This window comes from Paralichthys olivaceus, chromosome 8, assembly GCF_024713975.1.
Source record: "Paralichthys olivaceus isolate ysfri-2021 chromosome 8, ASM2471397v2, whole genome shotgun sequence".
NCBI lineage: Eukaryota > Metazoa > Chordata > Actinopteri > Pleuronectiformes > Paralichthyidae > Paralichthys > Paralichthys olivaceus.
In genome coordinates, this window is record NC_091100.1 from 20185425 (window position 1) to 20211579 (window position 26155).

Genomic DNA, 26155 nt, shown 5'->3' on the forward strand with positions numbered 1-26155 from the left:
ATTACCATACACAGTCAGGACTAACAATCAGATCTACATATTGTACATAGACACGGTGCTGGATTTCTTTTCTGTGGTTCTGCCTATGCCTATGAGTAATTAATGTGAAAGTGCACCGTGGATTCATTACAAGGTGTATCCTCCGCACTACAGAAAGGATTTTATGTGAGCTGTTCAGTGACAAATCCAAGGAGACCACCAGTTTGAGAAGCATCTTTTTAAATCATGTTAAGAGGCAGAGAAATGATTGAATAGGAATAGTGCTGATGGAGCTCCAAGGTGCAATAAACCCAATCACAGCTGTGAGGGAGCCAAAAATATCACTGCTGTAGATCTCACCAACAATTCAATGCAAAACTGCAGGATTGAGTTTTCTGTGGAGCAAAAATAGAATTATGTGTTCAGTGTTTGTTTTTGAAAAGAAGTCATGATACAATCAGTCATTTTAAAGACGTTTTATATATGTTTATACATATGTCCCTCTTGTCTTGATTCTGTCTCTTACAATTAGATCTTGATCTGAAATAGACTAATCAAGTAAACATTACATAGGTATTGCTTAGTTATTGTTGAGCATTTTTGCCACCTGATGGAACAACATTGCTTTTTTAACAGAGGACTTTTTGTCATGTGCAATGACTCTTCTGTGTGTTAATCATAGTGGCTCTCTGTCACACTGCCATGACTTACTGGGACACTTGAACAACTATGGTTTTCATACAATGACAAAAAGTCTGCAGTGAAAGGGCTTATTGAAGGAGATATTAAATATTGATTGCAGCCCTTGTATCCTATGGAGGTTGTGGCTCCAGTTAGAACCTTAAATCCATAGCAGTCAGGTATTTTCTTTATAAATAAATGAAGTAAATGGTTTTAATTTCCGGGGCCTATACTGAACAGTGTCCCTCTCTGATTGATTAGACTGATTTTAGATTTTTGATAAATGATTAGTCTGAGCAACAGGGTGGCATTTTGGGGAAATATGAAAAAAGTCAATCAGATGACGAACTCACATTTTGGCAATTATCGGCCATGTCTTTGGGCAAATCACTTAATTCTTACCAGATCTGCTGCACAGCTGTAACATACCTCCTGGAAAGCAGAGAATATTTATTTTTAATTTACCTCTTGGATTCCAGCTGGGATCTAGCAAGTGGGGTGTAAATGGAGGTAATGTTTCCAAAAACTTATGGAGGAGAAGACAGAAATTCCACAGGGATGCATAGTTTAAAGGGGGCCTGAGGAAATAAAATATCGGGGGACCCAGAGTTCCTGTAGCTACACCCCTGTACGGACCAGTTAATTGTCTGTCAAGAAGCCCTAGAGGCCCAGTGATAGTCTGTAATAGTAATATTGTAACAGGGACAGATCCAGGGGTAGAGGGGGGTGGCACAGGCTCCAGCTGTATTCTGATTGGCCCCTGCAGTGCCCCTGTCCTGTCCTTTTTTTAAATAAACTAGTGATTTACTACCAATTCTACATAAATAATAAATAAAGGACAATTTATTCAGAATTCTTTTTTCTAAGCTTTTTTGGAGTACACAATGTGCTTCACAAAGCCTTAATTTTAATTGCTCAAAGCTATAGATCCACATTATGTTTTCATTTGAAAATGCTTTAACTCTGTTACAGATACCGCTGGCGTCCACTCTACTTCTCACTTTTAAAGCCACTTAAACTGAAAGGTTTGAAAATGCTGCTGACCCTGTTTTAATTTGAAAACTCCAAAGCTGCGTTTCAGACAGGACAGGCAGAAACGGAGATGTTTGGAAACTATGATGTAGACACAACCACTTGCAGATTGGATCTATTCGTCATGAAATAACATTCGCTGATACGTTGGGCTCCTATCACACGACCCTCTTAGGGAAGAAAACAACCAACATTAGCTGCCAGTGTAATACACAGTGAGGATAATCAATCTCAAGCGTTGCTGACCCTGTTGTCTTTGCTTACAGCTGTTGTACAGTTTAATTCTGCATTTTACAGTGATAGAACTATTTACACGAGTAGAACACAAGCTGTTATTCAAGCAATCTGTGACAATTCTGCAACTAAAAACCAAATGCCCAGTGCACATGAGTGGTCAGATGACATGCGTCTGCAGGCGTGTTAGTATGGACGGGGATAAGAACTGATCATCAGTATGAAAACACTGTTTTCAAATGAAATGGTAGTAGTATGAATGTAGTCTTAACTGAGCATCTTACTGAATCACTAATTGTACATAGATGTTGCACATGTAATTGGCCCCTCTGTGTGGTTTGTGGCCCCTTATTCAGAAAAATCCTAGATCCGTCACTGTAGCGACATGGAACATGCCAGCATGTTCACGTGTTGGAGTCACGATTAGAATATCTTTAAAGATGAACATTCAGACCAGCGTGAGTGTCATTCTCTCACACAGAGAGGGGACATCGTGTCTGTCTCTGAACACCCTCTCACCCAGCTTCACCACACGGTGGCGCTGTGCCTCTCCTTCCCCACGCTTCTCCTCGCCTCCGCCGCCATAAAGCTCAGTCTCCCTCCCTCCTGCTCTTCCTCCTCCTCCTCCTCCTCCTCCTCCTCCCTCTACTTCCACCGCTTCCTCCCGTCGCGCTGCGCACAGCCACAGACGGGTCCTCCAGCTCCGTGCAGCCCCGGTACGAAGAAGATGGTCGGCGGCTTGTGCGCTCGCAGGTTGGCCCGCCGGTCGCGGTCCGCGCTGATCGCAGCCCTCACGGTGCTGCTGGTGCAGACGCTGATCGTGTGGAACTTCAGCAGCCTCGACTCTGGCGAGGACGGAGGCTCCAGCGTGCGGGAGAAGAGGGACCGGGTCGCGGGCAACAAAGCCGCGGGCAGCGACTATTTCCAGCAGCGGGTCCAGCAGCGGCAGCAGCAGCATCTTCCTCCTGCGCCGCCAGGGAGGGGGGCGTCTCGCCACATACAGCAGCCGGTAAGACAGACCGAGCCTCTGCCGATGTGATCATGTCATGTAGAAATAAAAGATTGTGTTCATCATCGCCGGGGATGGAGCCCGGAGCGGTCGGCACTGGCAGGCGGGTCAAAACATTCCCAGTTGCGCTTTTTGGGAGACGAGCACACGGCCTCCGCTCTGAATGAACGAGTGCTCGGTTGTTGTCAGCCTCGCAGGGTCATGATAGCATGTGTGAGGAGGCGGACGAGCCCCCTCATTCCCCCACTGATGATGCTGAGGAGACGGGCATCCTCAGCTGAACGCTCGCTGGGGACAGGAGCCACATTTCGCCGCGGGTTATGAGCGCACCTCAGCCCGGACTCCAGCTTCAAAATTCCAAGGCTTAAAATGAAATGTTAAGTCAGCGTGTAGTTCACTCCAGGACAGCACGGCACGGCAAATCCCCTTCATGAGATAGTAGCTGTGGAGGTGTGTGGATAGTCTGAGTCTCTGACTGGGGCAGTAGCTTCTACCTGTCACGGTCTATTTGGTGTTTAAAGTCAAACACAGGAGCTGCACGGCTCAGCAGCTCTGTGAGAGCAAGGCCAAACTGAAACATAATCTCATTTGCAGGGGTTGCTTTTGATGAGTGCTCAAAGATTAGGGTCGTCTGTTCTTTGTGGAAATGCAAACAGTTTTATTGGTAGTGGCAACATAAAACACAAAAGGTCAAGATAGATATGATTGCGGAGCCAGAGCACACATGCACCCCTGCATAATGAACATCTTGCACACAGAATGAATAAATTAAATTACACATAGCCTGTGGAGCTGTGTCCATTCTCAAGCGGAGCAGCTAATGCACAGTGGAAATTTGAAAAAAATAGCTTCCCCCCAAATCTCAAATGTTTATTTGCAGACTCCGCTGACTGACTGCTCCCTGCGCCCTGGAGGCTTACTCACCGAGAAGGTTTTTGTATTTGTACGGTGCTTCTGCGGAGCATGTGATTAATATCCCCCACCTGATGTCTGAAATTAAATTCCCCCAAAATTGATCGAATGATCTCTCAAGCAGTCAGGCCACCCCGCAAAATGAAAAAGAAAGAAATTGGACGCATTTACTCCTGGCAAGCTTTCTGCATTTTTTCCCTTCATAGAGCTGCCAGCCATTCAAGTATAGCCCATACTCCTCTTCAGCCACCATGCAACCAGCAGATAACCGGCTGCGATGTAGTGTGATACACTGTGGCCTCCGCAGACAGTCACTCACTCTGAGCCCTGCACTGTATCATCTGTCTCCTCCGCAGATTTTACAGTGACTCACTCACTTCATCTGCTAGGACCCACTCGTCCCACCTGCCGGCATCTCCACAGCACAAAGTCACAGCAAGGACGGGCTAGATTTGTGCCATTTGTTCTGTACTTTGACAGACGGACAATCCCTCAATGAAATATCAGTGTAATATCCCTGGAAATGGTCCTGCAGGGACTGAAGACTGTGAGGTTTGTTAGTGAGTTTGCATTAGAGCCCTTTAGGATATCAGTAGTTCTCCTTGTGAGGAATATTTGTAATTTTACTAGAAGAACTCATAAAGCATAAAGGACACAACAGCAGCTGTGGAACGGTTGTGTCACAACCTGCTCACGCTGCGTCAACATCCATTTGTGCAAATGTGTGGTGCTATTAAAGCACACAGTGGATCTGCACCCTTGAGCTTTTAAAGAAGGGCTTTCCTCCCCACAGGCCCAAAGCACTTCACACTGCCTGTATATGCCAGTCAGTCCACCGGCCTGTCAGTCAGTCCACCCGCTCTCTCTCTCCAGTTCTGTGGGCCCCCCCCCCAACTCTTAACATTCAACTAGTCGCCCTCAGCCACATTCATTCCCTCAACTGGTTAATCACTGCATTTTCATTCTTTCTCCCCTTGTGGGTGGTGTGTGTGTATGTTTGTGTGGCTTGGCATGGCAGAGTGGTCCAGCCTGAGGGTGACGCATAAGCGCCAACTGATTCTATATACGAGGCACCACGCCTGACAGAGAGGAGCTCGGCACTTCCAGAATAGAATGAACCAGAAGCTACAGTGTGACAATAGCTGCGTCTCTACATGATAACTTGTGTTGGACGGAAACGTTATGCACAGCCCAGGATGTGTCATCCTAGCAGGCAGGAGCTGCGGTCGTCATTAGTGGTTGTCTCCTGTTGCGTCTTTTGAGGAAATAGTGATGCCGAGCGTGGATGTTTTTGTTTTTGTCATCCAACAGCCACCACAGCTTGTTGTTCACATCTCAGTACACTATCTATAGTGTCTGTAATCACATGAAGAACATGAAGTTAGCTGTGAGTTACAACCTGTTGCAGATGCCGTGTCAAACAAAATTCCTACTTATTAATTAGTCTGTCTTGTTTTGCCTGACATTACATGGTCTTTAAATAATAATTAATAAGTGCTTATTAAGGTGGCCCTGGAAATGGATGAGAAAAACTGCTAATGTGCTGAAATGAAGTTATACCTTCAGCAGGAGACTGAGTTAAAGCTTTAAAAGGCATCTGACTCCGAGCTTCACATCTGGTCGTCAGCATTTTCTTTCCATCTGCCACGGTAGTCATATACTGTCATGATCCCCATGTGCCCAGCGGGTGTCCGACTCACACGTGTTGTAAAGAGTTTTCCTGTTAGTCATGGTAATACATGTAACATTACCTCTGATGTCCACTTTTCCAGTGTTTTCCTAAACGGTTTCCTACGGCGTAGACGACATTTCAAATGGTCTGAAAATGCACGTTCACCTCAGGTTTTTTTTCTGCATTCCACAGCATGACGATAATACTTATACTACATGACAAGCTTAACCACAAAATATCATACATCATCTCATTATAAAAACACCGTCACTGAAGTAATTTTCCCACAGTGGTACACTTGGCTCAGGTCTAATTTATACAAAGAAATATGAGCCAGCGGATATTTTACTTCAATAGTTTGTGAGTATTCAAATATTTTGTTCCTCTTTTCTGTGAGAGGAAATTACAGTGCAGCATGTAAAAAAAAATCTCAGATTCTTGTCCTGTCGGCGGTGTGGGGCTGACCATATTTAGTATGATATTAATTATCTCATGTTATTTAAAGAAAATACTTCTTGTTTTCACATAGTTGGTAACTTTTGTTGCAAAGTCTGTTTTTTTGGAACTTGACAAGGAAAAGCAGAATCTTTTGAAAGACTGTCAGAATTAACACTAAAGGGCTTGAAAAGGATTTGGAAAACACTCATGATACTTGCATGCGACCATATAACAATGCGCTTCACATGTGCTTTTCATTTGGGAGCTTCATCGGAATCCGTCGCTGCTACCAGCCTGTTCTCCAACCACCAGCACAACCACAACATGATTCATCCCACTTTGTCCATGATCACAGTGCTGACTCACACACGCACACACACACACACACACACACACACACACACTAAAACTCACACAAACATCCAACATTATGTCCCTATGTAGATGCAGAGAAGCAGCTACACGCTGACACACCCACGTACACTTACATATTTATAGCAACACATACAGTCACATATACACAATGTAAAAGTAGTTTTTAGGAATAGCCAGACAGTGTAGTGCCATGACACAGACAAGGGGGCATGTATATACATGACACAGCTCCATGGCTGCAAGGTCTCTGAGTGTATGAGTGTGAGTGTGTAATTAGGTCTATGTGTGTAGCATCTTATTTACATATTTATTCCGCTGAGTTGAATGTGTCTTCTCCCACGTCCTCGGATAAACTAAAGCTGTGGTCAGCAACTGGGTCAAACCGCAGGTCAAAATCGTCGCCACATCATTTTGTCGATTTGAACATTTTGATTTCACCATATCGGACTGACTTCATGTCACAACATTTATAGAATCACTTCCTCTTCAGCAAATCTTCAAAGTTAATGCAAAACATTCATTTTGTTGTAGCAATGCTTTATTTTGAGCAGAATTACAGATCTTTTATTTTTAAAAGTTTTGAACTTGACTGTGTTGATTGATTGATTGTACCAAACCTCTGAAATAGCTTAGATGCAATGTAGAAAAAAAAAAAAAACAGAAGTTAACTAAATTCTCAAACTTACATATAAACCATATACATGAACAGCAATATTACAAATTAAGTATAATTTTATGAAAAACATTGACTATAAAAATCCTGATTGTAGATTAGGTATGGATGAATTTAAAGCTTTCTAATTTCACCCTGCACCATTGACTATTTATAAAAAGCTCTGCACACAACGTCTATTATAAAGAGTAATTAAAAGTGAAGTCTGTTGTAGAACCAAGGACATTGCCAGAGCTTATATTACAGAGGTGGATCACAGAATGATGCTATTTTGTGGTGTGGTATTTTTTTGGTGTAACTTTTTGTACACTACTTTTCTCATATTTAATTTCCTGAAAATCTTTTCATTCCGTTTGCAACAGATTGGCCCTTCTCACCTTTCCCATGCTCTTCTCTCATGTAGCAGGTTCCTGTGCCACTCACTGTCAGCGCTTTTGTATTGTAAGCAAGCCACTCCAGCAGTGGTAATTTGTTGTAAAATTGCCACTCCCTGAAAGTAAATCACATCGTGAGTGTGAGCTTTTTTGCTTTAAACAGACGTTTGAACATACATAATTACAGTCCAGAGACACCCAGGAGATGCGCTACTGTGTGATTTAAAATTTCAAATGTCCCGATCATTACGCCAATAAAGTGTTACTCTGTAAAACCTGTAATGAGGGAAAAGTAAAGTACAGCCTGCATATCAGTCCGTCCATCTGTCGTTACCATTTCACGTACGGCGAGCTTCTTTTTCAAGTGCTGCTAGTCTCTGAGAGAGTTGGAAACATATTCACATCTGAGGGAAGAAGTACGCACCTCAGACTTGAAAGAGATGCATCGAAAAAACCCAAGACACTTTGATGTTGGAGGGTAATTTGTATACATGACACCATCTGTCTCGAAAACCTGCAATGGAGAAAACCCCCCAAAACATTTCATTATTGTGGTAATGCAGTGTGCTGCTAAAACCCTGTCATGATGTTTCACAAAGCTAATCCCACTCATATGCAAAATATCTGTGTCAGTGTGGAATCCAAAAACTTCAGACTGTGTGTAGTTTGCAGACTGAAAGTTTGGGTATCCATAGCAGCGCAAACATCACGCGTCCCTGCTGAACGCTCCTTCGAGAGCAGGTGCGAGATGTACTGCCGGCCTCTTCAGTGCGGTATCCATGTCGTCTGTTTGCAGCAGAGGCCCCAACCCTTTCTCTGTCTCTTTGCTGACTGTGTGTAAAGGAGGAATATCTATTTGACAGGTGTCATGATGTTAGAAATACTACACGCACACACACACACACACACACACACACACTAGTGTCTCTATGATTCCAGAGGACATTGACTCACAAAGATTTCCTGGAGACTCCAATCTTAATCATAGTTAATACTTTAACCTTAGCCTAAACATATCCTTAACCTAAACATAACCTCAACCTAAACCTAACCTTAAGCTAAACTTAAACCTAGACCTAACTTTAAAATTCATCTTCACCTTAAAATTCATTGATGTACATTATGGGGACTTGCTCGTTGCCCCCATAAAGAAGACCCCATAATGTGATTGTGTGAACAGATCCCCACAACATGAGTATTACCTGCACCACACACACACACACACACACACACAGAGGTTTGCGCATCTGTCTCTTACTAGGATTTTGCATTGACATCAATTGTAGATAGCCATAAACAAACATCTTATATCTCAACAGGTCATGCAGATGTAGGGTCTGAAATTTGATTCAAAGAACTCTTCTTCTACCAAATCTGATGTTTTTAGCCACGGATGCAATTTAATCAGCCTCCAAAAGAAGCTAATGAGCCTCAGCAGAGGAGGCTTCAATGAGACTGGAATCTACACTCATTCAACAGCCACATGTTTTAATTTAAGCATTTCAAATAGTGAATAGCCCTGATGGAGGAGAAAGTAATTTTCTCTCAAAGATGCAGCATCTCAAATGTGACAATTTGCTTCTTTTTTTAATGCTTTGTGTATTTATAAATTAAATATTTTCAGCTTTTGCTTTTGTGACAAGCACATTTTCACTATTTTATTTGGTCCTATTGATGAAATGATTAATGGAAAAAGTAAATCAAATTTTAATTAGAAAAACGTTACTTGCTGCTCCCTCTTTGAGGATGCTGTCCTGTTTGAGTTCCCCAAATGAAAGAAAAAATTTCCAAAAACATCTTATCGTCTCTTGTATGTTGCTCATCCCTGTAGCATTCATCCAAAATGCTAAAACTCTTTGTTGGCTGGTTTGATGATCGTGGTCTCGTCTCGCATGTAGGTCTTCAGTTGGGATGAGATCAGGCGACTTATTTCCATTTTCCACTAAGGCAGTTCTATGGCCAGTTCAAAACCAGTGCCTAATCTTGAACCAGTTGTTTTTGTTTCCATAGCCAAAGAACTGGCTCCGAGAAAGAAAGTCAGGTTCAAGCCGCTTAAGTAAAGGGCTGGGGGCAAAATTATTGTGACGAACAAGACAAATAAGATGATCCAAAACATTTATGATGACCATTTACAAAAAACAGAGGATGTGTCATGTGTAGTCTGCAAAGAAGATTGAATTTGTTTTGAAGCCAAAGTGAAGCAGCAGTGCTCAGTGGAAGGGACAAACCCCCTCCTTGTTCTGTGGTCATCAGCTGAACTAGAGGGAGCTTCATGAGCAAAGCCTGTGCTGGAAAATCAGAGACATAAAGTGTGGAATATGCAGTTATGTAATGGCGTCACTCTATGGTGGCCCGTGAAAAAGCAAACGTTTTTTCTGAAACCCTTTTTATCTCATTTGTTGAAATTCTCTCGACCAACCATTTCATTTGGTCTGAATAAAAATGATTGGTCCGTGTACCTGTCTGTCACTAACCCCCCCTCTGAAGCAGCCCAACAGCACCAACCCCATAGCACTGGCACCAGGTTCATCTTGTAAAGGGCTATATGAAGGCATCACAGATGCAGAAGATGCCTTGTGTCTTAATGGAAAGTGTATGCTGTATGTTTTAAAGTCCAAACTCATAATGTTCACAGCTATACTGTACGAACATGGAAACTTTGTCTGTAAAGGGAAATGTGGTGACATTTTAAGAGAGACCTTCACAGAAAATCACCTCTAAGGCTTTTGTAACAGTACATTTACAGAGTGACTGTCCTTCGTTAGACTGTGTAAATGCCTGTGTGTCTGTGTGTCTGGGTGTCTGGGTGTCTGGGTGTGTGCGCGCACTTTGTACTCAGCATGACGTCTCTGTGTGCCTCATCTGCAAAACTGCAAAATCAAAGATTATAACTACTGTACATCTCTCCCCTGTCAAGTCTATCATACTACCACCAATTAGAGCTGCATCAGTCACACGCACACACACATACATATACATAAACACACACCCCAATCCCAACATCATCCACGGCTGCTGTTGCAGATGGTTTCATTCCCCAACACATTAATAACGCATCATCCAGATGAATGAAGCTATATAATACCTAGCGTTGCCAATAATCCCAAAGGTAAGAGGCTTAGCAGGCAGCCCTGCGAGAAAGACATGGGAGAGAGACATAGAGAGAGAGCTGGCAAGACGAGGCAGGGGCCGAATTTGTTTTATCTGAAGTTGGGTGCATGTGGATATTAAGTGCAGGGCTAAAAGGCTATGCGCGTGCGCACGCACACACACACACACACACACACACACACACTTTGGACCAGACCATCACCATATGGAAGGGTTATTAGACCAATTGCTCAACTCCCCTGCTGTTTTGTAATTTCAGGATTATCCCTTTAAAAAGGTCTGCTGTATGTTATAAAAGAGATTAATGCCAAGTACTGAGAGCCACATAGTACTTGAATTACATAAGGTTGCATAGATCGGGTGCATAGTGGGTTGTGCCAGCACCCCATGTGTAGAGGCTGCAGTCCTCGCTGCAGTGGGCCCCGGTTCGAATCCCGCATCGGCCGGCCCTTTACTGCATGTCATTCCCCTCTCTCTGCTCCCTGCTTACTGTCTCTCCTTCACTCTACTGTCATTAAAGGCACAAACCCCCCCCCCAAAAAGGTTGCATAGATCATGATTGATGATGATCGCATGAAACAGCTCAATAAAAAGATATGTAAAAATTGACCAAAAAAAACATGAGTTGCAGATTCCAGGAGTCTCTGGGGTTAGTGTAAGATACAACATGATGTAACATGATTCCTGGTTGATTTGGAGACACCAGTTGTCTCTGCTGGTGACACTGAATTTCATTTAATCCGACAGGTCACAGAATTTGGGGCCATCATAACAAACTATTGTTGTTGGACTAAAAAAAGTCTGGCATTCGTTGACCATTTTCCATCATCCTGCGAGCATATGATCTGATTTCATGCTGCACATGGCGTCAGTCTGCGATCAGCAGGGCACAGTGTGCTGAGTTGGTTACCTCGCTGAGAGGATGGAGGTGTGAAGCCTGTCGCCTGCAGCTCTTCATCTTAACAGCTCACTATGGCTGCTCCTTCTCCTTCCAATACTCCCTGCAATCTTTCAATCTGATCCTCAGTCAAAAACGGCCAAATACAACCCCTGCGTGGTGTCGATGCATTTTTGATGAACAAAAGCACTAAGAGCAAATAATAACACAGCCCAACCCACTTTTTTTAAACTAATATTGTACATAGATGCCAGTGTAAACAGGAAGCAGAGCATCTGCTCTGCAGTTGGTTGCTTAGTTGCAAAAATACTACAAACAAAGAAGAGCAATGGCAAAAAGTAAGAGCAGGGATGTCTTTGCGTTGACCTAGAATAAAGTGGCACTATTAGCAACAAGAGTTAAGAACACTTGTAATTCGCTCTATGTTGCCTTCATCAATGGATGTTGAGTCGTGACTGATGAGACCTAATCAGGGAGAATCAGTGACACAAAAAGGACTTTTTGAAACAAAAGTCCTTTTTTTGTCCAGACTGAAACGCAACTTGGAAGTCTCTGTTTAAGGGGCATGAAAACTCCACACACCAGTAAATTAATGAAATAATTTTTTAATGAATTTTAAAACTATAACAGTGTTTGTCAGTGTTGATGAGATTTGGCGATAGATGACTTAACAGACATTTATTTAATTACAAATCTTGGAAACAGCCAACTGCACCAATTTTCCACATGGTTAGTTTGTCAAGGCAAAATGACCCTGATGTCATCAGGATAGTCTCAGCTAGAGCTTGGTGATGTTAAATGTACAACAGGAAACTTGCCTTGCAAACTGGTGCGGAGTTTGAAATACATCTTGACCAAACAGTTTCACTGAAAGGCTATTCAGCTGCATCATGGGGAATATAGGATCCAGATTTTGGGGATGTTGACCTATACAAAGACCAAACCATCTTAATGTCTTTACTGTTTGCAGTGAAAGGTTAATTTGCAGTTACAACCAAAGTTGGGCACAGATTCATATTTTGAGATGATATATTCAACAAATATACTTGTGTGTGAATTCAGTTGCTTGTGATGTGATTCCCAAATGACGTGGAGAGTTGTATTCAAGGGAAGAGTGTTTATTTTCTCTATAATGGATCATGAGTGGATGTTGCCTTCATGGTGTCGCTGCACTGCTGGGCAATGGGACATGATGAGAAGCTGCACGAGCACATTCCCATCAGGTCAGATTGTATGCAGCGACAGTCGTTGTCTTTTTTGTTGCTGATTTCCCAGTCTTCACAGTGGGTACTATAGCCTCTATATAGTTCCTCCTGCAACATTCACTATGAATAGCCTCGTGTAGGGGATCATCAGACAGCATGGAGTGTGTTTGTCTCTCAACCGTAATGGTCACATCGCATCGAAAAAACACTTGACAGCCCTGTCGTCGGGGAAGCACGCGGCAGATTGCCCACTTCTGTGAAATCGCTGCAGTGCTTCTACATTGACATGCACCACGCTGATCCACATGTAACACACAAATGCGCATGAACATGTAATCACACCCACACAGACTAATGACACTGAGCATGAGCCACTGCCTTGCTATCTCCTCAACGCACCATACACTAATCCCCATGTATTGTGTTACTCTAATAAGACAGAGTTAGTGACAGGAAGAAAAGAGAGTACGTGGCAGTTATGGTGAAGACACAGGGTGATGACACGTCGGTTGGGTAGAGATAGGGCCTGTCAGGGAAAGCTTTTGTCCTTCCAGTCCTGTGGAGGAGCAAGAGCAGAGGAACTGACAGTGGTGCTTTTTTCTTCCTCCTCCTCCTTCTCCTCCTCCTTTTTTCTTCTACTCACTACTGGAGCTGAATGCCAACAGCCCAGAAGACTTGTCTCTATCTGTGAGACAGGCAGAGAAAGCGAGACAGATATGCAAGACGAAAAAAGAAGAAAGCTGCATCAAGGAATGTTGGGGGGGGAAAAAAGAAAGATAAACGTCTCATCCCTTCTACAAATCCGACGTCGACTCAAATCCTGGCGTAATCCTTAGGGGAACCTGGTTTGGTTTGAAGGCTTGTTATAGTAGCTAGGCCCTGGCTGGCAGAGACTGCGTGGTTACAGACCATTTCTCGGAACTAGTCTGAGTCCAAATGGCCTCCACGCATGCAGGGAATCAGGTCTGTGATTTTTCCCTCTGTTGGTGTAGTTTAGGATTTAAACGTAAGCTGATGTGAAGACGCCGATCAACTGGCTTTATCAAGCATCTTTAAATTGGAGCCTCACGTTCAGGATTATACTGAGGAGGTTTAGCAAGTCTGCCCAATAATCCCAGTTCTCCTTTGTCCTCTTAAACAATGTTGTGATTGCAGTGGTTAATTTATACACCCTGGACATTTGTACCTGACACATACAGTGTTTCTTTGTAATATTCACATCTGGATAGCGTATTGACGTGGCTGTTGCTTTTAAACAAGGAGAACTTTTCTTTTGATTCATGATTCCATTCAACACACACACAAATATGTCATCCACAAATGAAGAAAAATATGTGTAAAATTAAGCAAGAGAAATTTTCCATTTGATTTAATATCATTTAATGTTAGATGCAGAACTGCTGGTGTGGTATTGACTGAAATGGGCCAACATCACTTTAAATCAAAAAACTGTCTTGTTCCTTTGAGAAGGCTTTGAACTTTTTTTTCTTACTTACTCTAACGTAACAACATCAGTTCTCCCCAGGTAGTCCGGCTTCCTCCCAGTCCAAAGACCTGTCAGTTTACCCACCTCTTGCCCAATGTCAGCTTGGATTGGCTCCACCCCTATCTCTTAAATGATGAGCAGTATAAATAATGGATAGATGTTAAATGGATAATGAATAAATTATTTTGCATAGAGTCCTGGTGTACCTGGGGATTAAAAAAGTATGATGGAGTATGATGGAGCCTTTAAAATGGTGTTTTGAAATGTAAATATTTTACTCACAACATGGAACAAACAGATAAGAAACATATACATGACATCAAAATATGAGGGAAGTTTAAATATTCAAAATTTAAAGATAATTGATTTTTCCTACGCTTCCTATCTCTGAAAAAGGTTAATGAGAGCAGTGAAACTGAATGACAGTAAACAGTAAAGTTGCTTGACTGAAACAATAAGCTGAAAGATGATAAAATGCTCTGCAGAGCTGAGGGGAACTGAGTGGAGATAATTCTCTGTGGGTTCATCATTACAGGGATTTGATCCACCGACTGTATAAAAATATTGATGAGTGCAGCTTTAAAGCGACATCAAAGGAAACATTAGTATTCATGTGGTAGATGTTGTGGTAAATAAAGTAGTAAGCTGGTGTTTGACACAGCAGGTGAAAGCTACAGCATTATATCATATTCCACCCCTTACATAATCATACCAGTATGTAGTATGTGACAGTATCAGGGTTTGGGTTTATGGTCAAGGTCACGTTGATGAATCCCTTTCCTTGAGGTCAGTGAAGCGGTTCAGCTGAGGCTGCTTTTGCCTCGGGGCAGCCACCGTACGGGACGTTTCAGGGTACGCCGGAGACAGCCGGGATGTACCAGTTAAATTGTACAAGCTCATACACACCTGCAAACATCCATACGAAAGCCGACACGTCCATGCACACTCCCACACACTCTTCAGAGGCCCCTCTGTGCTGAAGGCGCACACCTACAGAATGCATTAAATCACTCTCCTTCCTGCATCACAAAAAACACTCACCCACACAATCTTCCTCTCACACACACACACACACACACACACACACACACACACACACACACACACTCACACACACATAAAAGCTTGCGGATACACAAAGGCCACTCTCTGCTCCTTCCCCCATTGCTCATGCACCGCATTCACATACTTTGAGGGTAAATAAACTTCTGAAACATTGTGGACCACAGGAATAGCTGCTCTTCAGTATTCATGCCAACCCATCAGGACCAGCTCGCACTCATTACTGAACAGGTGTTTGCTCCATCACCAGCGCATCTAGACGCTGTCTGTCCTTCCTGCCTGACACCACTTTTGCCGATCCTTTGCATGCGTCTCCTCGACTATTTCCTCACCCTCTTCATCACTGCGGGCTCCCTCTCCTCCTCGCTCCCGGTCCCCCTCTTCCTTCTGAAGTGGGGTTGTCTCACCGCACCGCTGAGTCGTTGACTGGTCCTCCAAGACGCCGCAGGCCTCCCAAATCAGCTTCAATGAGGAGCCCTGCAGAGGCTGTCGCTGCCGGGGAGAAATTGCGTTGTAATTGAGCTGCGTGATAATAATATGTTCTTCTCACTGATTTCTTACCAGCGGTGAATCATCAACACCATCATCATTGTGCCATCACATCAGCAACGCTCCGCAGACGCTTCCACGCCGCTGCCGCCGGAGTTGCCCTGCTCTTTCACTTGGTTCTCTCTCGTCCTCGCTCTCTTTGTCAATTGCTGTCGTTCCACTTATTTTATTCCCATTTCCTCTTGTTTTTTTTTTTCTCTCGCTCTGTCCTCACCACTATTCGCTCCTCTCATCCGTCTCCAGCCGTCCTTCCTGTTTCTGTTCCATTCCATTGAACATCAAGCCTCAGAGGTATACAGAAATTACAATGTATGAGAAAAACGTTTCTGTGCGTGGAGGGTGTGTGGGAAGCAGAGGAGAAGATAATTAGGGCGGATGATTGTGTGAGCACAATGTCAAATTCTTTTGCAACGTACTTAATGTAAGCTTTGCAAGAAAGCTTTGCAAGCTTGATCATTTTTCTGCAATAGTTTAATTGTTTTTTTTAAACAATTAATTTCAAGCATTTTAAACATTTGACCTATACGTCCTCTCTTTTTTGAATTCTGTGGATTTGACTATAATAAAACACATATTTCTGCAATCCCACATTCACAGGCACATACAACTTTCATGAAGGCCTCGATGACAGCTGTTGGAAGTTTTGTTAAAAGTGAGAGAATTGGTAAAACTATGGCCGAGTGATGTTGGAAATGTTATTAAAATATGGGCAGAAATAATTATAATTTTGGAAGAAAAAACATTTTGGATAAAGTGAAAAGCATGATAAACATTGTTAATCAACTTGGATACTCACAAACACACACACACGCACACACACACACTCTAAAACCTTTGTTGGCAACCTGTCTTGCTTTCCATTAAACTAGTTTTGTCTTTACACCTGTTTGTGTGCGTGTGTGTGTGTGTGTGTGTGTGTGTGTGAGAGAGAGAGAAAGAGAGAGAAAGTGAAAGCTACCATCAGGGGGGACTTTACACATGGCTTTCAGTACTTTAAACATCCTCATGAGAATTGCCTTTCCATAGAAGAGAACCATTAGGAAAATCATTGACTGCTTATTGGTGTCAGCACTCTATGTGTGTGTATGTGCATCTGTGTGTGTGTGTGTGTGTGTGTGTGTGTGTGTGTGTGTGTGTGTGTGTGTGTGTGTGTGTGTGTGTGTGTGTGTGTGTGTGTGTGTGTGTCTGAGCTCAAACAAAGAACAATACCGCTTTTTTTTTTCTCTCCGTCTATTTCTCTCTCTCCAGAAAGGCTGGTCTGGTTTCTTTTTTGGGAGGTGGTGGTTAAGGCTTGTTAAGGTTTTTTTTACTCTCTCTTTGTCCTAAACTTACCCCAGTAACTGCTGTGAGTAAATACATTTTACATTTTACTCCATTATTATGATAACCATGTCAGAAAATAACATGGTTTTAAAGTATACAGTATATTGTTATTATTATTATTAGTAGTAGTAGTGGTAGTGGTAAAAGCAGTAGTAATAGTAGTACTTTGTGCTTTCCTGCATAAGATATAGGTCCTGCATAGAAAACTATAAGTAGGCTTTTATAATGCAAATTCCAATCAAAAGGAGATGTAGAAAACAAAAGCACATTTTAGGGTCAAAGCTTAAATGTTCCCAAGTGTTTTTGTTTGGGATTAAATTTGTTTAAGTTCTCCTATTGCAGCTCCTTTGCATTATCATTCATTTTGAGAATATTTGAAGTAATGCCACGCTGCTGATTTCGTGCTCACGCTGCTGGAGGATGGAGATTATCAGTCTCACCATTTTCTCATATAACTGCTTTCAGACATGCACTGAAGTCTGGACATTTTCCTGCCAGCCCCCTGGTAGAGTGTCCAGAAAATGTCCGATTGAGCCCTTTTGTGAGAATACAGCATGAAAATGCAGTAAATACACAGATATCGAGTTGGCGTGTTGAGGACTTTTTAACAAGTGTCGGAGATTAAACTGGAAAAAAACATAATGCAGTTATATCTCAGGTTGAAAAAGAGGTGTCATACATGTAGAAGACGCAGAAAAAAAACTGTGAACTGTGAAAGACAACGGGATTTAAGAGGTTTTGGAGATCAGGGCTGACGCCGGTGTCAATGTGCTGTAGACAAAAACAACAGAACTTATATGCCTCCTTCCTTCTGCATCCTCTACCCAGACAGAACAGGTACCCTGAAATATTTCGAAAATGTTCCTGTTGTTGATCTCCTGCTGCGTTCTCCAGATTTCATGTCTGACAATAGCTTCGATGCCTGTGGTGTTTTAGCACTTTTACTGGTAGCAATTTGTCAGGTAGATTTTACTGGTAGTCTGGAGAGGAGAGACATGCATGTATTGCACAGGTGAGACTCTCTATTAGTTTGCATTTCTTTTAAATACCAGTATAAAGTAAGTGTACATGGTATGATAACCTTTTTCATAGTGTGAAAAAAGGATGTTGGGGTTGAAATGTGAGTACACCGGATAGGCTACCGTACTGTACCTATACCTGCAAAACTAGCTGCTGTATAAACTGTAACTTCAGCATGAGAGCAAGCTTGCCTGTTTATTAATATTAGCCTCCTGTACATTAATATTAACCTATTGCACATACAGTTCACATGTCTTCCAGAGGCACACAGACACAATTGTCTTAACTGCTGAGAAAGAGATTTGGTCAAGACAATTATAATTGAGCCGGGGCACGTCTGCAGGCTGAGCACTCAGTCCATTTGCCTAAGAGACACAAATGACTGCAATTTAACAGCAATAGAGGAGGACTGTAATGAGTTGGTAACCGTTTGCCTGATGTGAGTGTGTTGCTCTAAGGTGGGAAGAAATAATCAAAGGACTAGGACTATATTTTCTCTGGCATTATGTCCAGTGGCAGCAGTGGAGATTAATGAGTAGGAGGCGTATTAGCATCTCAGAATTATTCTTCTACCTTTTTTTAAATTCTTCTTCTCCTTTCTTTTTCTTACTTAATAGAGTCTGAATATAGCCTTTGTATATTACATCTGCTGCAATTATTCCATTTAATTGGGAGGTTGGTGGTTGTGCTGGTGCGTGGTACCAGTAGCAGTGAATATGAACCTCCACGTTTATATGCAGGGACAATTAGTACATTTACATTCAAATTAGCACATTTTCTTTTTGGGAAATATAGGTTATTTGGTAGTGTTGTGCAATGGTTTTATCCAGGGTTTGATCATAATTTTGAATTTATTATTTTCATAGTAGAAAACCTGATTTTTTGATCATCTAAGTCTCAGACTCTTTGTCATCTCTGTACTGTCTGAGTTACTTCTGCACTTGAGGTTAAACCCCCTTTGGTTCTGGTTGCCTGGACATTGCAGCTTTCACCGCTCGGCTGGATTTGGCTGCTCTATCTTATCACAGGCTATTTGAGATGAGAGCCACATGTGATAAAACTTATCCCCGTTATTACCAGTGTGAGACCTTCACTTTGGTGTACATCATCATTACACCATGTATCAGCCTAGTTCTTTGGCGTACCGAGTATGTGACTCGAGTTGAGCATTAACCTGCGCTTGTGAAGGACAATTAGAAATATGTGTTTTCCCACCCCACTGTGGTTTTATCCACGCTTTGAGCTTGACGGTTCCTTGACCTTGGTGGTAGAACTTGTCAAAACAGTCTCAGCACAAGGTTCGCTGACTTTCTGACATCGACCACATGTGCTCATTTCAGTCTTGTTCTCAACTCCCCCACTGCCTGTAAGTTTTTTTTGTCACGAATGTAGTTGAATACATCTGTACTTGTCTTCATGTGAACATACTTGGTAAGGAGTCTCTCCCTGTATATCTCCTCAATCTCCTGTTGGTGGGTGGTTTAGTCCGAACATTTCTGTAACATTTCAAAAACCCACCTCACGCCATGAATTGGCCAGCTGTGCGGGCGTGAGAAGCATCACATGGGCTTCACCAACAATCGTATGATGTTGTCAAAAGCTCCAGAATCAGTAAGTAAGGTGACCTTGAGCGATATATTTACTCAGCCTAACACATAGCCTGCTAGTAGTTTTCCAGTGGTTTCAAAGCATTAATAAAATGTTTTCTGCATTTTTCTCTTTCATAGTAAAGATTCACTGCACTGGTAGGTGCACAGTACGTCCTCTCTCTCATGAAGTCTTGTTAAGCACATTGTCGTATCAATCCTATTTTACCTACACCATGTATGTAAGTATACACCAGTGACACCGGGTGTACTCTAATTCGCTTACATTTATTTGACTTGAAAGAAATTAAGTAAGGACATAACCCCCAGTGTGCTGTAGCGTATATGCTGAATTATAGATGCAGTGCCTGGTTTGAGTGACAGAGATGCCAGAGATCAAACAGTTTGATCTCAGAAAAATCCAGAACAATGTATTACTTATATTTAATGTATGAAGCCAATGTGAGTTTATGATAGCCCGTGGCTGTACGCACTATTCATGTGTGTGTGTGTGTGTGTGTGCCTGTGTTGGGTGTAGGTATTACTTGTGACATGGGGACCTTTGTGTATTTATACAGTCACCTGGGGACTTGTCTGCACATTAAAATTTAATGGTATGGGGCTTAGTTTTTCGTCCCCACACGGAAAACATGTTTTAAGGTTAGGGTAAGAGTTAGACATGACTGTACAGCCAGGTAAAATCCAGAGAACTGGCTATGGAGTTTACCCGCAGTTTGCCTTTCACACATGCACAACACGCGAGAGGTTTTCTGCACAGACAACAGCAACATATCCTCCGTATTATTCAGGCAAGAGGTGGAGCAGCCGGGTGCAGCAGGCAGAGGCAGGAAGTGATGTATTCACTCCGCTGTGGAGATAACATGATTTTCTTGAAAACACACCAGTGTGAGCTCTTATCACCAAAAACTCTCTAAAAATGTTCGTCTGTGTCTTCTACGTGTTTGAAAATATTTGTTTTCTTTTCATTTTTTAAATTTTTGCATCTGTCACGAATTAGAAGCGCCAACTCCCCCACTCACTTGCGGTGAATCCAGTGAAGGATCCCCTGCTGTGTTCTCGCATAGAATCCTCCTGGATTTCTACAGACTTAATACTAGGAGGCCAGACGGAAAAAGTTCACAGAAACTGCGAAGCGTCTCACTCAGACATTTGCGTTCACACGTGCACCACCTCTAGAGTAAATATGGAGGAACTGTGGAGTTCAGTACATGTCTGAAAGAAGCTTAAGACTGTGAGTGTGTGTGTGTGTGTGTGCACACGTGTGCGTATTAGTGGGGTAGGATGAGGATATATGTGCATGCTGCATTGAACATCAAAGGTCAGGAAAGGTGTTAGCTCTCCCCATCTCGTGTGTGTGTGTATGCGTGGTGCTCCACATGGCATGTCAGCCTGCAGCGGGCCCGATGATTCAGAGGACACAGGCTGCATGACGTTCACTGTCTTTGACCCTTCTCTACTGCAGCTGTTAATACAACACTGCAGCTGTGTGTTCCTTTATGTCGTAGTGTGGTGCTGATGAGGGGAGCAATGGAACTAAATGTGAATATCCGTCATACACGTGTCAATATTAGTATGCAGTCATTGTGAAGGATACCCACATTTTTGTGTGTTTTTCACATCGGTGCACAGCTGTGTGTATTTAGCGCATGCTGGGTCACTCCAGGCCCTCTGCACTCCTGCTTTGGCTCCCAGGGGCCCCAAAGGATTTTTTGCTCGGATATGCTGACAAATTAATGCTGCCGGACTGGCTAACTGCTCCTTCTGTGGCACTGTCCGCAACATACTCTGAATACCAAGCGATGGCCGTGAGCACTTTCTCTGTTTCTTTGTTTCCCACGCACACACACACCCTCACAAACGCACCGAGAAAGAGAGGGAGGGAGAAAGAATATGACTGACATCACTGAGCAAACCCAGAATTTCAGAGGGGGCCAGCTTGAGCAAAAAGCCCCAAATCCAGCCTAAAATCTGGATCAGAATCCTAATCCTTACCTCTGGGGGATCTGATCTGAGTCGCTGCAGGGTCTGGCTATTGGCCATCGCTCCATTCCTCATTGCCTTCTCTTGCGCTTTCTCTTCCTCATCTTTTCTCTCTCTCCCTGGTTTGCTCTCAAATTTTGGACAGCTGTTTCACACTGTTAAAATGGAGGAAAGTAGCTTTAATTTTGCCAATAATGCCTCAGTCTGTGCATCTGCTATGTCAAAGTGATTAGTGCAGCAGAAGCTGTCTCTACTATGGTGACATGCCCATATGGTTTGCTTATGTAGCCTTCTAGTAAGCATTAGGTTTGATCTGTCACTTTGTATTAGAATTAGTTTTGCATGGTAATATAATTGTTGAATCTTCCCCACAATACAGTGAGAGTAGGGAGGGTTTGTGATCTGATTTAGTAACAAATGCTCACATATGACCATCCAAGAAGAGTTTAACATACACCAAGGTGATGGTTTACAAAAAGACATTTTGTCTAGAGCTTATTTTAGTGTGACAGTGACGCTCTTTGGTGTTTTAGGTCCAGACGAGTTTTTGGCTTATCTCTAACAACAGTTATCTGGATATGAATGCAGATAAATTAAAAATATGTTAGCCGATGCATTTCGGTTAATATCTTCTGCCTGCTTGCTCTCCATACAGACTGTTTTTTTTACCTGCAGGCAACCAAACCTGCTCAAACGGGATCAAACTAGAAATGGAAGCTAGGAGGCCTCCGGCCCCAAAATCCTGTCCCTTGCCAACAGATTATTTTGCATATTCACATGAATCTGGCTATAGAGGTGAATGATCTGGTAACATGAGACACATTTTTTGCCACATTACAGTGCTGCACAATCCCAAACAATGTACACACAAAGCAATCTTTGCATTCACAGTGTGACTGAACCCAGCGAACCTCAGCTATCCCTACAGAGCTCAGGAAAGGTACTCCTCCTGGCTGCATCGGTCACACAGACACACACACACACACACACACACACACACACAGAGGAGGCTCTGTGTGGCTCTTTAACAGTTTCCTCTCAGACAGAGCAAGTTTAGCCCCAGCCTGGTTTCTGTTTGCCACACAGTGCACCGCTGTAGCCGGCTATCCATGCCTCCATCTTCCAGGCCTTCAGCTATACCAATAATCAGCTACCCTCCACCACTTGCCAAGGCTAACCACATAATTGCTGCACTCATTTGGCCGGGTCTGCTCTCGATGCAGAGCTGAGGCATGATCCTGCAGTCGCAGAGAGCCGCTTTAGCCAAACCCTCGAGCATATGAGACTACAAAGCTCGAGCTCAGCCCTTATAACCCTCACTGCAGTGTGGTGAAGATAGAGCCGACATTCTCAGCTTATCTTCCTCAGAAGGTCATGGATTAGCAATCCTTGGGCCTCGTAGAGATGTAGCCTAGCTCTGACTCATTCTTGTGGATCGGCATCCAGAGCACAGTCCACACACCAGTATCGCAGGATGAACTGCTCAGAGTTGTGGTAGGAAAGTCTGATCGGAGGTGGTCGGACTGTGGTGGAACAGGATCTTGCCGGCGTTCATCTGGAGAACTGAGTCACTCTTGTCTCTAAAGCAGAGCAGGAGAGGAGAGTGGACCGACTGAGGAAGATGATGAACATGTTTTGGTGTGTGTGGGAGTGACAGATGTGTGTGTGTGTGTGTGTGTCTTTTCATATCTAAACTGTGTACAGAGCATGTAAATGAGAGTGGACAATGATGACATGAGTTTCCCCTCCCTACTTCCCGTCCCCATAACAGGAAAAGAAGAAGTATAGACAAAACCCAGACAGGAAATACTTTAATTGACCAGTGCACTTATTCTTGAAACATGGGGACTTCCTTGTGCATATCAGAGAGCACAGTGGGACTGTACAGACTTTCAGATCTAAAATAACTTGATTAGTGTGTCATTTTAATAAAAAAAAAAAAAAAATTCTGTTATTTCAGTTGGCTTTTTCTTCTCCATCTCTAATTATCTCAGTTTCTTATCATCAGGAAGACAAACCCTAAACATATCAGAACATTAAAATTACAAACTTTTTCACTGATGCCAAATTATCCTCCATATGCTGAACACAGGTTGTAGTCTGATTGGGATTAATTGTCATAATATGCTTGGAGATGAGATTAAATTGTCTTTAGCAACATAATTAGTATGTGTTATTGGAATATTATTGGATCATTTATCCATATAGTTGATATATAACCCTATAATCTTTATTTTCGTCATTTTTATTGTGTCATAGCTACTTAACTTGTCGCTTTGCCTTTCTATGTTTGAACTTCTGCAGCAAACAACATGACAAAGGAAAAACACTGGTTGATAGCTAGTTGACAGTTTTTTCCTACACTGTTTGTATTTGTCATAATTCATGGCCGTTTGCTGCGTAACGTGAATAAAACTTTAATTGATGCGTTATTTGTGTAGATGATTTGCATCTGAGTCATGGCAGGTAGACAACTCCCATGATCCTACACTGCTTCATGACATCAGCAAAAAAAGCTTTCGTTATTGTTTTGATTAAGAGACCCCTAGTAAAGCATACTTACCAGATACTGTTTTTAAAAGCGTAAGTGAAAGTGAGTGTATTGCTGTGATGGTACCACTCACTTACTTTCCTTTTAGCTTCTCATTACATGACTGACATTTACATCTCTTACGTCTCTTAAAGTTGCTATTGAAGGCACAACAAAGACTGATTTATATGTAGCAGTAGACTGTTCCTCAATCCAATCCAAGAAAAACATCATCATCTTCATCATGGATAATAAGGTCAAACTAGAGCCAATGGTGCCACACCACAATCCAAAGGCGCCTGAGAGCTGACAGCTCAGCTCAGTGTGTCAGGGCCTTACACCTACGATCGTAAAAGAGAATTGCAACCAGAAAGGTAGTTGTGTGTTAGACCCCTTCAGCAAAACAAGTAGTCATAGTAAATGTCCTGCTGTGCCGATGGAAAAACGTGTAAAGGATTTTTGCCTTGTCAGACGCTTTGTAGAAAAGTAATTACCTCTAGTTTCCATTGAGGCTGGAGATAAGCCAAGACTGCTGGCATACTGAGGTCCAACTCACAGAATATACGCTCTTCTCTTATAGGAGAGAGCAAACAAGCTCACATACACAGGCATAGTATCATAAAGTCTAAAGAACAAACTAATGCAAAATGTGTTAAGTTATACATATTCCTGTGCATACAGTACAGACACTGTCAGACGGCATCAGTTGGAACAACTTTATTTCTAAAAGTTTGCCTCACAGTTTTTGATTTTTCTTTTTCACAAATCTCGTCATTGTCCTCAACCACAGGGACACTGAAAAAGAGATTTCTTTATTTAAAGCTAGTCACTTATTTAAATCTAGATTCAATTATGTATTTACCTCTGCAGTATTTACTTTTGGCAGCAGCAGGATTTAGTCAGAAAAACCAGCGCACATCATTAGGAAGATAACCCGCTGAGCAAAACTGTCAAGTGCGAGAAAGGAAAGAAAGGAAGAGAGAGAATGAGAGACGGAAGAGTCAAATGACAAACACGATGAAATAAAAAAGTTTTTTCGGAATAACACTGCGTGGGAGGAGATTTGGAGTGACCTAATTAAAATGCTGGAATCCTGAGAGGAATAAATTAAGAAAACGTCAGTTAGGCTGAGCCGGAGGAGGGGAGATTAAGAGGCGCAAGCTCCAATACTGTCTGATTTCTGCTCTTCTTCTCCTTTATCGCTGGTGGATGGGAACATTGGCCGTTAACAACAACAGAGCGAGTTGGTGCCCTTGTATTAACCATCTGAGTACATGCAGAACTTTTGGAGACATGTGAAAAGAGAAAAGGAACGGTGCTGCAGGTTGAAAGTTTGAGAAACTTCCTGGTGAAACTGTGAAATGAAAATGGAATATGAGAAAAAAGGAAGATAGAGAGAGCCAGGAAGCTACAGAGCTTCATCAAAATAGTACCACCCTGCGGTTTAAGCTGCTTAAGGTTCCCACATCATTACTGCACAGGTGCATTATGAAAGTCTATTATCATCATCCACCTAACATCCTCATTGGCTCCCACAGCCATCCCAGATATATTCCCTTTGTGCGGAAGCTCCATATGGGGCCAACATGTTTCTGCTGTGCTGGGCAGGACGGGACCATACGGACGCTGTCAGCCTCGATGTGTAGCGTGTATTAGAGCAGATGACGGCAATGGCAAAGTGTCGATTGTCAGCACAGGGGAGGAAGGAGATGGGCTGAACAATGAGGGAGAGTGCATTGGGAGGAGGAGGAAGGGAGGACAGCTGGTAACCAAGATTGGTGTTAGTTAAGGATGACTAAGTGACATGTTGACAAAAGTCAGATAAGAGGACTCTGTAAAACAAAGATGAGAAAGGCAAGCATCAGGGAGCCTCTGATGCCAGTGTGCTTCAGTAAAGTACAAAATCTTTGATTCCACTTCCCTTTAAAGTGATCTATGGAAATAACATCATGTGGCATGCATGAATTTAAGCAATGGATGGAGAAAAAAAATAGTCTGGTGCAGC

At 42.7% G+C, this 26155-nt stretch overlaps 1 protein-coding gene across 1 annotated transcript in view; it reads left to right on the plus strand.

The window, feature by feature from the left end:
- The first annotated feature begins 2559 nt into the window (after positions 1-2559).
- Positions 2560-26155, plus strand: part of xylt1 (xylosyltransferase I) — a 79497-nt gene continuing 55901 nt past the window's right edge. The window contains exon 1 of the mRNA XM_069530304.1: positions 2560-2935. Within this exon, the coding sequence (XP_069386405.1) occupies positions 2654-2935 (282 nt within the window). The 5' untranslated portion in view covers positions 2560-2653. The remainder of the gene's footprint in view (positions 2936-26155) is intronic.